Here is a 17500-nt window from a genome sequence, read left to right as displayed (position 1 = left end):
GTGTAATATAACACATTTGCATTTTGGTTGTTACTTACATTGTTAGTTACAAGTTACATTGTACATACATTTCTGAGAAAACAAATGGAGTTGCTCGTGACCAGCTGGACTATTGATCACCTGTTAAGTAATATGTTCTTAAATGGAATTTGAACGAGGATTTATTGTTTGATTGACGTATGTGATGGGGGCAGCTGTTCCAATGACTGATGGCACAATATTCATCCTCCGCCTGGCTATCGCCGGCGGAGGCATAAAGATGACAGATTACATGTCAGTTTTCTACTGACTCCAGTCAGTCAATCAATCAAGCACGTTAAAAAACAACCAAGTACTGATGCCATCGCTGTTATGATTATGACACACACACACACACACACACACACACACACTCAATAGACACTCACAAACGCCAATATACACACACACACACACACTCAATAGACACTCGCATACACCAATACACACACACACACACTCGCTGTGCCGTACCCAAATTCCCCCTGCACTCATGCAGCAGAGCTCCACTGCTCCTCGACCGCACACTCCTCCAGGCCGGCCCCGAGGAAGAGGAGGAGGAAGGCTTCTTCATCACACACTCCCTGCAGAGAGAGAGAGAGGAGAGGAGAGAAGAGGGCAATATCATCTTTACATAACTGACGGACAGAGCTGCCTGTGCTTTTTGGAGGCAGTGGCAACAAAACAATATTTCAATTATCATTTTTATTGTTTCCTTTGCAGATATTCAAACGTCCAGTTCAATTTACAATTTGGTATACACTCACAAAGAAACAACAAAACAAAAAACACAGTCCGTAAAATAGTATACAAATAAAAATAAACAATGTGCAAACCAGATATAAGTTGTAATGTTGCCTTATCGTTCTGTATTACAACAGCATCCAACTATAGACAAACATTCTGTTAGACAAACAAAAAACACAACAGCCTGCATACTTGATCTGAACTGAAAGGAAACCATTTTCTCCCAAACCAAGAACTCAACCCCCTCCCGCCAGTCGAACATGTTGCACTATAGGTTTGGTTTTAAATGATATTGGTGTGTCAGATTTGTCATATTTTACTCTTCCCTGATCTGAGATGGAAATGGGTCCCCGATTTCTGTATAGGTGTCCAGCTTCCCATTTATTTTGTAAACCAATCTTTCGTACGAGGCAGTTTCAGATAGGGCCGTAAACCATTCAGAGTAAGTTGGGTTAACAAAACAATATTGACCTTTTGGTGTTCATGATATACTGTAAGAAAACTAGCATTCAGTCAGGAACACTCTCGTCATAGATTTATCCATTTCTTGCAACAAATGGAAATAGTTCTGTTTGGCGCTGATGGCTCTGCTCTTTACAGAAGATGCTCCCTGGATTAGCCATGCAGCATGCTAAGCTAATCAGGTAGCGCAATGCAGAATCCCCCCATGGGTAAACAAGAGTGAACCCAAAGCAAGACAGTGAATACATGTTTGACCTTTGAGCCATGCAGACTCTGAACTAGAAAGGTGGAGGCTGGGGTGGTGGAGGCAAAGCTTTGCCAGCAGCAGCAGTGATGTGTGTGGCAGCATTAGAGTAGCAAAGACCAGTACAGAAGACAGCCATATTCAAACGGACCGCCTTGTTGTGAGAAGAGATGTGATTGGTCTGATGATTAAACACTGATCCAATCAACCGGCTGTCAGCTGATTACAGTCGGGGGGCCATAGCCTACGACTACCATGTCCTGGATGAACCAACGCGTATCTTTATTGCTTCCTGGTGCAATAACATACCTTTCATTTGTGCGGCACATCCTCCATTTTATTTTCTCTCTCTGGCACCTGACCAGTAGTGTTGATTTGACATATTGGCATTTGATCACCTGACCAGTAGTGTTGATTTGACATATTGGCATTTGATCACCTGACCAGTAGTGTTGATTTGACATAATTGGCATTTGATCACCATGAACGTCTTCATGATTGACACTGTAACGGCCCTGTGCTCGGCTCGCTGACTGCTCTGCTCATCAGATCATGTGAGGAGGCATCACTCTGCTCACAATATAAATGTATCTATTTTTTCTACACAGTAACATAAATCCATTGTTGTTTCACCCTGCAGCAGAATGTAAGGCATTATAGTCGCTACAATCCGCCTTTGCGGGGCAAAACGTCAACAGAATGTTTTTGTTGTTGTTGTTGTTGCAGAACACGTACTTACAAGAGGCTACCTCATTTAGGGCCAGAGTGACACCTCTTCACTTGATCTATGCAGTTTTGTTTTCGGCTGCAGTTTGACTCACTGTGTGTGAATGGTGCTGTCTGCCTACGTGGAGCCCTGTCACGTCTATGGAGCACTTTTTTCGTACAGAGATTTCAGTACCCATTTCCCCTGATTTCGGAATCCAAGTACCCAGTTTAACCGGACTACAACATTTTGCTTAGAAAACTGCAAGAGAAAACTATAGCACATGATGCAATGAATGAATGTTAACCCACCTTTTGAAGAATATAACGTTACAAAAGAAGAAATGAAGTGAAAGAGTTGTAATTAGTGCCCCCTGAGCAAGTTTATTTTAACGTTTAATTTATTTTAATTTCCCCCTTTCTCTCAAGTACCCCCTGTAGTACCTTCACGTACCCCTAGGGGTACACGTACCGCAGATTGGGAACCAGTGAATGAAGGCATATCAGCCCATTTCAGGCACTGTGTGTGTGTGTGTGTGTGTGTGTGTGTGTGTGTGTGTGTGTGTGTATGTGTGTGTGTGCCTGCCCACCTCTCTGCAGGCAGGTTGAGCTCCAGGCTGAGTGGGCTGCTGCTGTTCCTCTCGCTGCTCTCATAGCCGCTCTCCATCCTCTGGATCAGCCTGGGGGGAGGAGGAGGAGGAGGGGGGAGCTCCGCCCCTCTGCCCCCCCTGCTGGACGGGGCGGGGAGCGTCCGGGACACCCCCGACCGCACGGCCGTCGCGTCTTCAGGATTCCTACACATTTTCAATTCAAAACATTCCATATGTTTTCCAGACCTTGACTTGTTTTGAAGATTGTGTCTGGTGTTCGATAGATTTACACAGAGAGACATCTTGCCCCTAACTGGGTCATATCACTGTATAGATGAAGACTGTTCTACAATGGCTCTACAAGAATATAAAAGCAAGAATTGTGTGTGTATCGGATCTGGATGACCACAACATTTTCCATACGTTTCCAGATTTTTTTTTCTTTTTTCCCCAAATTCCCAAACTATTCAAGACCTGGAAATGATCTAATGAATTTTTTATACTTTTCCAGATTTTGTAGCTTGGTTAAATAGCATCCTGATCATGTGACTTCACATTTTCTTTCACGCATCAGCCTGGACTTCCAGCCATCCATATCGACTTCCTGAAATCACAATGTAACCGGGCCAATCGGGGACTGCGTCCTAGTTGATGACGTGAAATACCGGGCGAGCTGGCAAAATAGTAATGGAGTCTCCCGAAGCAACGAGCGGTAACGTTAGTAGAGTAAACACAGCCATAACTGCAGTTATTGCAGAAATAGACTCAACAACAATTAAACAAGAACAAGACTTATATGCACCAGCGGAGTTTCTCGGCGGAAGAGACGTTTACGCCATTCTCCCTGAGTGGATTTGGATTGGATTTGGCAACCCTGATTGGCTGCAGGAGTTGTCTGTCAAGGCAAGTATTCCCGCCCACTGAAATAGCTGTGGACGGATTGGATTCCAGACCGATACGTAGAGTGAGACAGAATGTGAGATCACGTGATCAGGATGGTTTGAACTATAGGCTACAGACTTTCCACACCTGCGTAGGAACCCAGCCTCTTCCAGGGGGGCTCCCTGGGCAGCGGACGCTCCACAGTCTTCAGGTGGGAGGGCGCCTAGCGGGCTGTACCCGGCCTGCCGGCGCCGCCGCTCGCGGGTGAAGATGCTGTCGATGTTGAGCGTCTCCCTGCGGGGCCTCCAGGCCGGACGGTACCGCCCTGAGCCCGAGCCCGAGCCCGCGCTGCTGGCCCTGGACTCACTGCCGGTACTGTCCGCCTCCCAGTCACCGGGTCTGTCGGAGGAGGAGGAGCAGGAGGCAGCGGAGGGGTGGTGGTTGTTGCTGGTGGAGGCGATTTAGGAGGAGTTGTTATAGTTTTGTATTTTTCATTCGTTTTGTATTTTTATTTTGTTTTTAATTTGTGTTTTCAACTTAGTTTAGTTTCCATAGTTAAAGCTGCATTCGGCGATGTTTTTGTGTTCAAATAAGTGCTAAATGGCTCTATATTCTGACAGCAATCACTGAAATAGAGTGTTTGGTCAGTTAGTAACTTGGAACTCCCAACCCCCCGCTGTCCTCTATCTCTCTCCTGTAGTCCTGCATGGAGGGCGGACGTATCTCCGCAACCGTAACTCGTAGAGACTCGTTGGATTCGGGGTGAAAAAATACATATGGTCCTTTAGAGTGTCTAGACCAGTGGGGTCCTTGAGGGGGTTCCAGGGGCTCCCCAGCAAAAAGGGGAATAATTTATTTTCACTATAATTCCATCCATAAGTAACACAATGACAGAATGTAGGACTACTCATGGGTTTCATACACTTCCGGTAATAAAATATCTAAAAGCAAAAATGTTATCAGATGGGGGACCCTGGGACAAAACCTGGATGCGGGTCCGTGGTCTAATTCGTGTCAGTTTAGGGGTCCTTGACATGAAAAAGTTTGAGCACCACTGCTTTACCACTTTACCACTGCTTTACTGCACCATCGCGATCTGACCTTCCGTTTCCCAGAAAATGTAAACATTTCTCTGACTGGATAGTGAGAGGTCGATGCCGCCACAGGGATGACGTATTTTAACACCGGTTTTATGATTTTTGAAATCGCAATTGACATAAAACCCTTCCAAAACCATAAAAGTCGCATTGGCAGACATATCGGATTCATTTCCACATATGATTGAGGCCCGAAACGGATCTGAGAATATCTGATTTCATGTGCTTTTCTCCTGTTTACATGCTCATAATATTTATCAGATCTGTGCCACATGTCTGCAAAAAAACCGGAATTGGACCACTTGTACCAGGCAGTCTAGATGTGGACTAAAATCCCCCCCCCCCCTACTGGTAGTTTTAGTTAACAATAATAACCTTGTCTGGGAGGCGATGGCGACAGCCGGTGAGGAGGCAGAGGAGGAGGAGGAGGAGAGCGGGCGGCTGTGGAGGATGCTGCTCATCGTCACCCTGAAGTCGCGCAGCCGACTGGACGAGGAAGAGGACGACGAGGAAGATGACGGGGGCTTCGGGAGGGGCCGAGGGGCCTGCTGCTCCTTCAACGTCTCTCCTGGGAGGAAAAGAGAGAATAAAAGAAGGGGAGAGAGACCAGCGGATACAGAGAGAGAGACGAGCGCATACAGAGAGAGACCAGCGGATACAGAGAGAGACGAGCAGATACAGAGAGAGAGACGAGCGGATACAGAGAGAGATAAAAGAGAGAGGGGGGGAGGGAGGGAAAAGAGTAAGAGAGGCAAAAAAGAAAGGGGGAAAGAGAGAGAGATCATATTAAAGGAGTGACAACATTCAAAATGAACTCAGAATAGAAATGCAATAATGGAGGATGCTGAACTGAGCAAAATCAAAATGATGGCGGCAACACAAGATGTCTTGATCTAGGAATTGAGGCTGATTCTACGAGGTGATCTCACTTTCTTCCATGTCATCATATGCCATGTGTTTTTAAAAGTGACAGTACAATCACAGAACTTGAATGCTGCATTGGTAAATTGGCTAACACAGCATGGACATTTAAGTGTTAATTACTATCACTATGTCTGGCCATTAAAGGATAAGACTGTTTTTTTTTTAATGCACTGAATAACATCAACAAATCCTATGAAAATATGCAGCCGCGCTGCAGCACGTTTCCGGTGCATCGTACTTTTTCCTCAAACAACGTAATAAGCTGAACGTAATATCAGGAAAGTAGTTCCGTAGCACAGAAAGTAGTCCCTGACATAATGAAGAATTTGTTTTGTTCCTATTTGAATTTGATTTGGTATTAACTACTTCAAGACTAGACAACAAGACTTCATGTGGTAACAGTTGGCAATTTTAAAATGTAAATTGTGTCTTTTGGGTTGATGGCTAAAAATGATACCTGGGAATTCAGAAAGTAATAGGCGTAGAATAAACACATCGTTGATTTTGTTATTTTCATAGGATTTTCTGACACTAAGCAATGTGTTACACAACACCTGCATTATCCTTAGTCTGTATTGTCTGTCACACTGTGGGAACTGAGCAGACCAGACTGTTAGCAAACTGACAGAACTCAACTGAAAGCTAATGTTAGCGACAAAGCTAACGTAGCTTTATCACAGACTCTATTTCTCTCTAGCTCTTCTAGTCAACATAGCTTGGTGTAAGTCGCTTTATACAGAAGCTACTCTCCTCCCTGCCATGTGATTGGTCCTAGTGCCCTAATTCCCCTCCCCTGATTGGCCCCAGCCCCGCCTACCCTCGCTGTGGTACCCGGCTGAGGAGGCTTCAACGTCGGGTTTAGATCGCCGGAGGCGACTAGAGCTCCGCCTCCTATCCCCGGCCCCGCCTCCCTTCCTCAGAGAGTGCCGCTGCTCACTGTCCGTCACTTGGCCTTAGCAACAAGAACCATGGCAACGGATGTTTACAACATGGTTACCACATCATGCAACACAATGAGAGTATAAGAATGATAGCAAGAAGAATGATTGGCTACACAGCAGGGTTACAGACAGTCAAGTCAACATATTCACAAGAAGTGAGCTTTGAAATTTCTTCAAAATTCAAACATGAGGAAATTAACTTTCAAAATCCAAATATTGATTGTTTGTTGCCATAACGGGTCATGAAATCCAATCGATATAGGAAGAAATGAGAGCAGATAGTGTGACTGGTGAAAGGCTGCAGCTGACTGCCCGGCCCTGCTGCTGAGAGCTCAACAACATGCAGGATAACAGACAGCAGATGGTCTGTCACAGAATGCCAGCACAGCACACACAGACACACACACACACACACGCACGCACAGACACGCACGCAGACACACACACACACACACACACACACACACACACACACACACACACACACACACACACACACACACACAAAAACATGACGAAGCAGTGAAGCTGTCCACATTACACAGCAGGGGTGTATCTGTGTGTGTGTGTGTGTGTGTGTGTGTGTGTGTGTGTGTGTGTGTGTGTGTGTGTGTGTGTGTGTGTGTGTGTGTGTGTGTGTGTGTGTGTGTGTGTGAGATGTCATCAGCTATGGTAAGAGCAGGAGATAGTCGTGTTTTGTGAAACAGTATCAACTCATTGCTGGCATGAAAGTAAAAGTTCACTCCAAATTCACATTAAAGTTGTGAATTACTGTATCTCATTCTCTACTGTAATAGTTGTGTTTTTTTGATAATTTAATCGTCCGTTTTGGTTTTTCAAATTGTCCAATGAATTTCAGGCACCAGAACTTTTCCAGAATTGATAGAACGAAGTTTGCAATGAAATCATACACTGGCCACTTTGCTTGAATCAGTCAAAATCCCCATTGGCTGATGTATTTGACTCCTAGCTGTCTTGTCCCAGGCTGGACATGAAGGACCAACTGCCTCAACACTATGGGTGGTACCTGGGCTGGAGATACAGTACAGGACTGTCTGTCTGTAAACACTATGGGTGGTACCTGGGCTGGAGATAGAGTACAGGACTGTCTGCCTGTAAACACTATGTGGTACCTAGGCTGGAGATACAGTACAGGACTGTCTGTCTGTAAACACTATGGGTGGTACCTGGGCTGGAGATAGAGTACAGGACTGTCTGCCTGTAAACACTATGTGGTACCTAGGCTGGAGATACAGTACAGGACTGTCTGCCTGTAAACACTATGTGGTACCTGGGCTGGAGATACAGTACAGGACTGTTTGCCTGTAAACACTATGTGGTACCTGAGCTGGAGATACAGTACAGGACTGTCTGTCTGTAAACACTATGTGTGGTACCTGGGCTGGAGATACAGTACAGGACTGTCTGCCTGTAAACACTATGTGGTACCTGGGCTGGAGATACAGTACAGGACTGTCTGTCTGTAAACACTATGTGTGGTACCTGGGCTGGAGATACAGTACAGGACTGCCTGTAAACACTATGGGTGGTACCTGGGCTGGAGATACAGTACAGGACTGTCTGTCTGTAAACACTATGGGTGGTACCTGGGCTGGAGATACAGTACAGGACTGTCTGTCTGTAAACACTATGTGTGGTACCTGGGCTGGAGATACAGTACAGGACTGCCTGTAAACACTATGGGTGGTACCTGGGCTGGAGATACAGTACAGGACTGTCTGCCTGTAAACACTATGTGGTACCTAGGCTGGAGATACAGTACAGGACTGTCTGCCTGTAAACACTATGTGGTACCTGGGCTGGAGATACAGTACAGGACTGTCTGTAAACACTATGTGGTACCTGGGCTGGAGATACAGTACAGGACTGTCTGCCTGTAAACACTATGTGTGGTACCTGGGCTGGAGATACAGTACAGGACTGTCTGCCTGTACCTCACTGTCTTGGTCCTACTTGTGGTATCTAGTGTAGTGATATACAGGACTTTCTGTCTTGGTCCTACCTCGCTTATCCAAGCTGGTCACTGGGCGGACATCTGCCTTGGCCCTACCAGCAGACATCTGCCTTGGCCCTACCAGCAGACATCTGCCTTGGCCCTACCAGCAGACATCTGCCTTGGCCCTACCAGCAGACATCTGCCTCGGCCCTACCAGCAGACATCTGCCTTGGCCCTACCAGCAGACATCTGCCTTGGCCCTACCAGCAGACATCTGCCTCGGCCCTACCAGCAGACATCTGCCTTGGCCCTACCAGCAGACATCTGCCTTGGCCCTACCAGCAGACATCTGCCTTGGCCCTACCAGCAGACATCTGCCTTGGCCCTACCAGCAGCGCCGAGGGTTCATATGGAGGACTCTCTTCCTTGGCCCTAGCTGTGATGTCCAGTTCACACTGGATCTCAGGGGGACAGTCTGTCTTGATGCTACCTACTACCTACGGTACCCCAGGCTGAATATGGAGGAATATGTCTTCCCTGGGCCTACCTGCTGTACCCAGTACCTACCTATGGTGTCCAGGCTGCAGAGCGAGGCGAGAGAGGCGTGCTGGGGTCTGTCAGGACGTTCGATGCAGATGACGGTTCCCTGTGAGTCGGAGGAGTAGTGACTGGCCAGGGACTCATGGTGGGAGTGGGAGGGCTGTCGGCATGAGTAGCTCTCCGTCGACGAATCGGTGCGGGTGTCACTGGAGATTGATGGCTCGCGACCTGTTTGGGGTGGGGGGGTTAATTATACAAGTCAGTGGTGATGCAAATAGTTATACATAATATAGCCACACCCAAACACAACTACTACTACTACTACAACTATTACAAGTACTGCTAATTACCCTATAGGACGAATCAGCGTGACGTCACTTGACACCCAGAAATGCGGAACCCCGCGGCAGTTAACTCATTCACCGCCAATGACGTCTTTGACGTGTTATCAGCAATGGCCTTCCCCGCCAAGGACGTGTTTGACGTGTTTTTGTTTTTATTGGTGCAGCGCCTGCAGCAAACACTTGCCCAGCCTGTCACACAGACACAGGTCCCTGCCTTCAAAGGGTAGCCGACAGCACGCGATCAAACACATACCGCAGCTGTTGTTTTGAAATCTAGCAAGAGGAAAAGCAGAGAACGGGTAACGCTTCCTTGTGCAGACAGGAGAAACGCAATTGAAACGCCCTCGGCACGAGCTGGAGTCGCCTTCCTCTGTGCCAGCCAGGAGAAAACGGGAGAAAGTAATCAAGAGATGTGTTTGATCATCGGAGGAATGAGGAAATGATCGATCAGTTTGCGAGGGCGGTGAGGACGTGTTGAATAGCCGAGGGGAAAACGGGAACGATCAAATAGCAGAGTTGATAGGGAGACGGGTGTACCAGAACAAATCAAAAATAAACACAGGAACAGCTAGGCAGCAGCGGGCAGAAGGCACTCACAGCAGCCCGCTGTCCTTCTCAAGAGCTCTTCAGTTATGAAATCGCTGGGCTGCTCGCCCTCCAGTGTTGCTCCTGGCCAATCCCAGCGCCACAGGGCGTGGTTATTGCTTATCCTATGTTGGGTTAGAAATCTAAAAGGGGGATCGTGTGTGTGTGTGTGTGTGTGTGTGTGTGTGTGTGTGTGTGTGTGTGTGTGTGTGTGTGTGTGTGTGTGTGTGTCTGTGTCTGTCTGTCTGTCTGTCTGTCTGTCTGTCTGTCTGTCTGTCGGTGTGTCTGTCTGTCTGTCTGTCTGTCTGTCTGTCTGCACACCGAGTAAACTGTAGCCTATTGTTGAATGTAAAAAAAAAAGCACTTCATGTGTGTATATATATATATATATATTTTTTTTTTGTCATTTGTGTCCTAACGAATAATATTTACATGTCTGATGTCAATACAGTTCAAAATAAAAGAATTGAGAGTGAGTTATGCCTGAGATTGTGCCCTTTTACAAAAATGCTTTTTTCTCCCTTTTCTCTTCCCAGACAGGCTTTTTTGATGAACATGGGGTGTATAAAAAGGGTTATAAGTAGAGTACAGAACATGCTAAAAGCTAACTTTCTTTTTGGGGGTGAAAGTAGAGACTTAGATCTTCATTTCGAGGTATTGGACATCACTGTAGTCCTAGTACAGAATTTACTGTGGGTCTTGAAAGATGACCAAACATTATGGAAATACTTGGCCTGTGCCAAAAATGCCAGTCAGATATTGGCAGTGAATGAGTTAATAGTATGAGTTGTGCCAAACAAACGTTAATATCTCAAAAACTATACATCACATCGCTTATATTTTGACATTCTGAGTGAGAGCAGAATTAGCTCAAGAGTTTGATGTATAACATATGCAATGCATGTCGTGTTAAAGTTGTGTGAACTGTCGCAGTTTCTAAAATGTAAACAGAGTTAGCTGGCTAGGGTCAGACACACAAGCCTCGCGCCACTTGGGCTCCATAGGGTTCCATTGCCGTTGCCACCCAGTGACGAGGTTTGTTTACCAAAATGCTGCTCGGCCGATCCCTCGTATAGACCCTTTTCATGGGGGACATTTTGTGTCAAAAAGGCAGGGTAAATAAAGGTGCAAGCAAAACCGCAATGAGGGTTTCCAAATTCCAATCATGGAAGTTGGAAACCCTCATTAAGCACAAATTATGCTCAAGCGAAATCGCCGGCGCCGAGGGGGTCGCCGCAGCTGGCCGTCCTATCGGCGCAGCTCGGCGGAGGGTGCGTGCAGCTCCTCGAAAATGTTACTCCGCGGCGTCAACACGGACGTGACGTGACCAGCACGAGAGCTGTGATTGGCCGTTGCCTTGGGCCGCGCACATATCCGCTTATGTACTTATTGTGAGGAATGAGGAAGTGCCATTTCCTCATTTAACAGTGCTTGTCCCTAATCTAGCAAAGCCTTCTGCAGGCTCACCGAAATGAGTTTGGAAATACAGGGACAATAAAATGTCCCCCCACCGACATGATTGCAAGTTCTTGGCAAACGACACGATAACGTCATATCAAGCCACCTAGTGTTTTGGACGTGTACCGCAGCCAACGCGCCGAGTTACGTTCGAGTATGCACAGTCTCACTGTTGCCGCTAGTCGGCGGCAAGGCTCCAAGTCAAGGCTGCGCAGAACCCTGTCAGCAACTTTAGTGTTTTGCATGCACTTGTGTCTACCCTGCCTTTTCGACACAAAATGGTTGCCGTGAAAAGGGGCCCTATGGTTTGCTGTTGTGCCATTTACTACCTCTACTACAGTACTACAAGTGAATAATAAACATGTTGTCCCCCACCAGTGGATCCACCCTCGAGTCAGTACAGTGTGACTAACTATAACGGAAGAACGGAAGGAACCCTAACGACCCGATAGTCCCCCCTATCTTGTCCCCCTTTGGTGAGGGACAATTATCGCTACTCCTGGCTGTGTTGTGCTGCCATAGCATGACTCCTATCAACAGAACCTGAGTCTTCGCTGTCGTAGTAGGTCTTGTTGAGGTGGTGCAGGTCCAGTTGGGGGGGCAGGTCTTGCAGAGACACCGGCGTTCCCCGCGGGTCGGCGTACAGCAGCAGCAGAGGCTGGTAGTGGCCCTTGATGCAGCGCGACACCACGTCCTTCCACTTGGGACCGATCTGCAGGACCGGAGCAGAAACACACAACTGTATTTAAACACAAAGCCTGAGGAAAATAGCAGGAAAGGCCAAAAGGAGAAGAACCACCTCCACACATCTGGCCTGGTGGGCGATGCTCACTACAAGCTGTATAGTGTACAATCACACATTTGTTTTCTTCATATTCCTATATTCTGTCTCATTTGTGATATATGGCATATAACTTGAATACTTTTTTTTTTTTGGCATTTCACCTTTATTTGTTTTATATAGGACAGTAGGTAGACAGGAAGGGTGGGGAGAGAGAGGGGGGATGACATGCAGCAAAGGACCGCGGGTCGGCCGCGCGAAGGGCCGAGCCTTCGTGGTATGCGTGCTACCAGGTGAGCTACCAGGACGCACATATAACTTGAATACTTAAAGTCAATTTTGACTTATTTCATATGGGATATATTTCATTTTTGGGTATACATTCATATGGGCTTCCCATCTCTCCTAGCACTACCCACTGTTTTCTGTATTTGTTCTTTTTCGTTTCTACTTGTGCTAAATAAAATAAAAGTAAGTAAGTTAGGTAAATTAATCTACTCTACACCCAGAAAAAAAAAGGTTATTGAAGGGTTCTTTGGCTAGGGTGTAGTGGTTCTATATATGGCAGTGATTCTCAGTCCTTTTCATATGAAGGACCTCCGATTTAGTCCACATTAGGGCTTTTCACACTACACTAAGTCAGTCTCTTAGCCTGGGGCTAAGAGAGCTGTTAGCCCAGGGCTAAGAAAGCTTTCACACTTGCACAATCCTGGCCCACTCCAAACAGACTTCAGCCCAGGGCTGACCCATCCCTGACTTTTCAGGGTTAAGCCTGACTTTCCATCTAAACACAACACACAAGGCTAAAAGTTGCCAGTGTGAAATGGGGCTAGAGACTCTATCTGGCAGCACTGGGAATGAACCCTGGGCTAGCAGAACTGCAGTGTGAATCTCATAGCCCTGCGTTTAGGTTAACCAGGGCTAACAATCGTGTGTGTGAAAAGGGGCTAAGTTAGCCCAGGGATAACTTGGCCCTATTCTTAGCCCCGGGCTAAGAGCATGCACTGTGAAAAGCCCTGTTAGAGCCATAGAACCCCATTTAATGAGATGTTGTCTCTCTGACCCAAATCTGAGAATATGTGTCAGAGATTATTTAGTCCAGACTCCCATCACTATCTGCATAGTAGGCAGAGATGACAGAGAAACTATGACCAAAACAGTCGTCCATCTACATCCTCTAATTGCGTTAACCTATAAATTAAATGGTGATGAACAATTCATCAATTTGTTGGGGGGACCCCGTGAAACCCCCTCAATGACCCTTGGTGGTCCCTGGACCCCACATTGATAACCACTGCTATATTATGTAGCAGCTGCTTTCACAGGTAACAGCCAGGTAACAAGCATCGTTTGTCCAGTCCTACTCTTTTTAAGCAATGCAGTGCCTATTTCAATGTCTTTGTTTATAAATATATATACTCACCTGTCTCTCTCCCTGGTTATACTACAGTATATATAGGTTATACTTGCAACAGAATTCTAACCTACAAGACACTCAGATCACCTTCACCCCCGCGTACTGTCACACTACCAATAACCAATTTTCAATACGCTACGGAGGAGCCACACTATGGAACACCTATATCTATCTATATATATATATATATATATATATATACGCATAATCCGTTAACTCATTTAAATCCACGCTTCAACTCTCTGACGAGTCACACATAGTCCACATACATCACACTTACACCTCACATCGCTAGTTCTCATTTGGATTACTCTTAGGATTTCTTTTTTTGTTATTTGTTTTCTTTTTCTACTGTTTTGGTGTTTCTTTTCTCTTGTTGTATTGCATACAGATTATTATTATTATTGGTTTTCTGAGGTATCTCTGGGCTAACTTATCCCCTTTTCACACACGCGATTGTTAGCCCTGGTTAACCTAAACACAGGGCTATGAGATTCACACTGCAGTTCTGCTAGCCCAGGGTTCATTCCCAGTGCTGCCAGATACAGTCTACAAGTATTCGTTTCGTTTAGTCTGTTTCTGTGTTTAAAAAATTTGCACATAAAGAAAGAAGAAGAAGAAGAAAAGCACTAAATATGCATTTCTTTACCTGAGGTCCATCATTCAACATTTAGTCAGTACAAATGCATCAACCAAGGACTTAAAAGTGACCTCTCCTGCTAGGGCTGTGGAAATTAATTATTAAAATTAATAATACAAATTAATTCCGACAATTATGAAAACAAGATAATAGAGATAAAACAATTATTTTGTATATTATTGTATATTGTATATTTTGCATCTTGCCTATTTATTTATTTTATATTTATTTATTTGTTTATTATTATTTATTTATTTTACTTTTTTGTATTTGCATGTATGTCTTTGTTTTTCAGTTCAATTATATTTAAAGTTCAAAGAAATCCAGTACTGTATTAAAAATGTATTTTTTTCAATGTTCAATAAATGCATGATGTTGCCCCCCCAAAAAAAGAGTAATCACGTTAAATAATCCTGATATCAATATTTGTCAAAATAATTGTGATTATGATTTTTAACCACAATCGAACAGCCCTATCTCGTGCTAGGAAAAAGTAAAATAATTAGTTTCAATGTTTACAGTGAAACGACCTGTTGGAACAAAACTTCTCAGATGCACTCGTCTGCCGAGAGTGACAGACGGCTGGTCCAGGCTCTGTCCTAAAACCAGAGTCAGCGGGTAAAGCAGAGGAAGTCGCTGGGAGATTTTCGGCGAGTACGATCCGTTGTGCCGGTCGGGCGGACAGAAAAAAAAAAAAACTTGTCTTCCTACCCTCCGTCTGTCTGTCTCTCTCTCTCTCTCCGTCTGTCTCTCTCCGCTTGTTATTTCAACGTAAACCCTTCCTCCATTTTCCAAAGGCGACGTCCACCTCCGACCCACGATCCAAACCACCGACACTGTAGCTGCTGAGTGTGTGCGTGAGTGAGTGTGTGAGTGTGTGAGTGAGAGAAAGATAGAATAGGAGTCTGCAATGTGAGCAAAAGTGGACGCTGTGGTGTGGTGGGATGTGTATGTGTGTGTGTGTGTGTGTGTGTGTGTGTGTGTGTGTGTGTGTGTGTGTTGACCACACCCTCAACTCTGTCCAGCTGGACTGATAAACAATAGAGGGATATCCTTGTTTTCACAACCAGCAGAGAGAGAGAGAGAGAGAGAGAGAGATAGAGAGAGAGAGAGATCATTCCACTATCAGACTTCAGTGATGAGAGAGAGAGTAAAAAGGGAAAGAGAGAAAAATGTTAAGGATTTAGATGAAAATATGATTGCATATTATTGTATACGGTATTATATGTTATTCGGAATTTAATTCCAAAGTTTCAGAATGTTTATGTCATGCATACGCATACATATTGTTTGTTGTTAACTGTGTGTGTATGCAACCCTGACGTTGTCAATCATGTCGATAAAGAATTTGGAGTTTGAATTTGAATGACTTCCAAAGAGAGAGCGAGGGCAAAGGAAGAGAGGGAGAGAGTGATGGACGGATGGAGAGAGAGAGAGGAAGAGAGAGAGAGAGAGAGAGAGAGAGGAAGGAGGGAAAACGAGAGAGAGGAAGGAAGATAGAGAGAGAGAGCGCCACAGCATGAGGTCATTTCCTTTCTGGAACTCCACGCCCTTTTGTAATTCTTTACAACACGCACACGCAGAATGAGGAAGTCCTGACAGAATCAGTCAACGAGCCAATCAGAGTTCACCTCGCTGTCCGCTACACTGCTACCAGCCAATCACACGACTAGACTCTGATTACCTCACGCCAGGAAGTCCTTTCATCCCTTATCATCTTTTTATCCGTCATCGGCTTTTTATTATGATCGCCCTGTTTTACCGACTGTTTTATACGCCCATTACAATGACCGTCTGCTGACTCCTCACTCCTGCGGCCAGTAGGAGCGTAAGTGACAGACAACAGTGGGTTTGGAACACAGGAAGGAGTGGAAGTCCTCCTCTCCACCCTCTTTTCGGGTATGGCTGATGGACATGATTTCTGTTATACAGGAGAGACTCAGGTCCCTCAGGACCAACTCGCTTGGGAGGTTCTCAACTATCTGGGAACCGTTTCTGGCCCACTTTGACGAGGTTAAGAATGACAGGTGACTGAGGTTGGGCGTGATGGTCGGCTTGCCCGGCTGGTGTCTTGTGCACCCCGTGCGTGAGATCCCAAGCACTTTATCTATTACATACATGAACATTGAAAATAAAATATTGAGGGAAAAAAAGAAGAGAAATGACAGAACGTTCTGTGATCCGCTGCGCTGAAGAGCAGTCTTGATCATTTGAGGCATGTGTTTTAGCTGCGGTGTGCAGCCTAATTGGCTAACGCTAAGCTAGTGGAGTGAGTGAGTGAGTGAGTGAGTGAGTGAGTGAGTGGGCGAGCGAGAGTGAGGGAGCAGCGGTGTGATTGGTGCAGAGCTGAATGAGCAGCGTCAACCGTGTACTGTATGTAGTTGCACGCGTATATTAAGAGCAACATGTTGTGATATAACTACATGATGCAGTCCTTCGAGCAAAGACGAGTTCCTGAATGTTGTGTAGCTCCATGTAGCGCACCCTGGTGGACAACAAGGTCAACTGCCGTGTCTTTGGCCCTTCTCTCTGCTCTCTGCTCTCTGGTTCTTCACCTCTTTGACGTGAGCGTCGTCGAAGTACATCCAGCGGCGGATCTTGGTCTGGAAGAAGAAGGTGGAGTAATGTTTGCCGTAGTAACACACCATGCCCACCAGGTAGAGCTCTGACTGCCGCGCCTTCTCCTCTGTCACCCGGTAGAACAACTGGAGAGTGAGAGAGAGACAAAGAGAGAGAGAGAGAGACAGTTAAATTGAGCATTTGAATCTTGTTATATTATTGCTGGTAACTGATGTTTTTTGATGTTTTGAGAAATAAAATAAAAAAGGGACAGTTCACCTAAAAATCAAAAATACACATTTCCCTCAAACCTATTCTAGATCATGTTGGGATGCAGAACAGGTGCCTGCTTGGCTGTGGGTGCTCAGCTACAGAAGATAAACTCCATGAGTGGAAATAGCGGCATTCCAAAGATTAAGATGCAAGACTTTGCTCAAGTTTCCATTTTGTACCATCCGTCTTTATGCAACAGTGACGTCATCAGAATCACGTGGTTGCAAATAACCTATAAGCAATGTTGTAGCTTCTAAACAAACATTTTTATGCAGGTACAGGTCAGGACGGCCATACTGTTTCTGGTCCCTTCCGCTCTAGAGCAGACAAAGAGTA

General features: G+C 45.6%; 1 protein-coding gene across 1 annotated transcript in view; it reads right to left on the bottom strand.

Moving 5' to 3' along the window:
* LOC310788796 (ubiquitin carboxyl-terminal hydrolase 54-like) overlaps positions 1-17500 on the bottom strand; it is a gene marked incomplete at both ends in the record, with an annotated part of 49169 nt that overhangs the window by 15280 nt on the left and 16389 nt on the right. Inside the window, 8 exon segments of the mRNA XM_083650370.1 lie at positions 469-602; positions 2767-2970; positions 3796-4095; positions 5112-5313; positions 6487-6621; positions 9135-9335; positions 12038-12206; positions 16888-17037. Coding sequence (XP_083506496.1) covers positions 469-602; positions 2767-2970; positions 3796-4095; positions 5112-5313; positions 6487-6621; positions 9135-9335; positions 12038-12206; positions 16888-17037 — 1495 coding nt within the window.

The sequence above is a fragment of the Poromitra crassiceps genome (assembly GCF_964638095.1).
Source record: "Poromitra crassiceps genome assembly, chromosome: 14".
NCBI lineage: Eukaryota > Metazoa > Chordata > Actinopteri > Beryciformes > Melamphaidae > Poromitra > Poromitra crassiceps.
The sequence above is the reverse complement of the archived record's forward strand: the minus strand, read 5'-3'. Positions and strand labels throughout refer to the sequence as shown.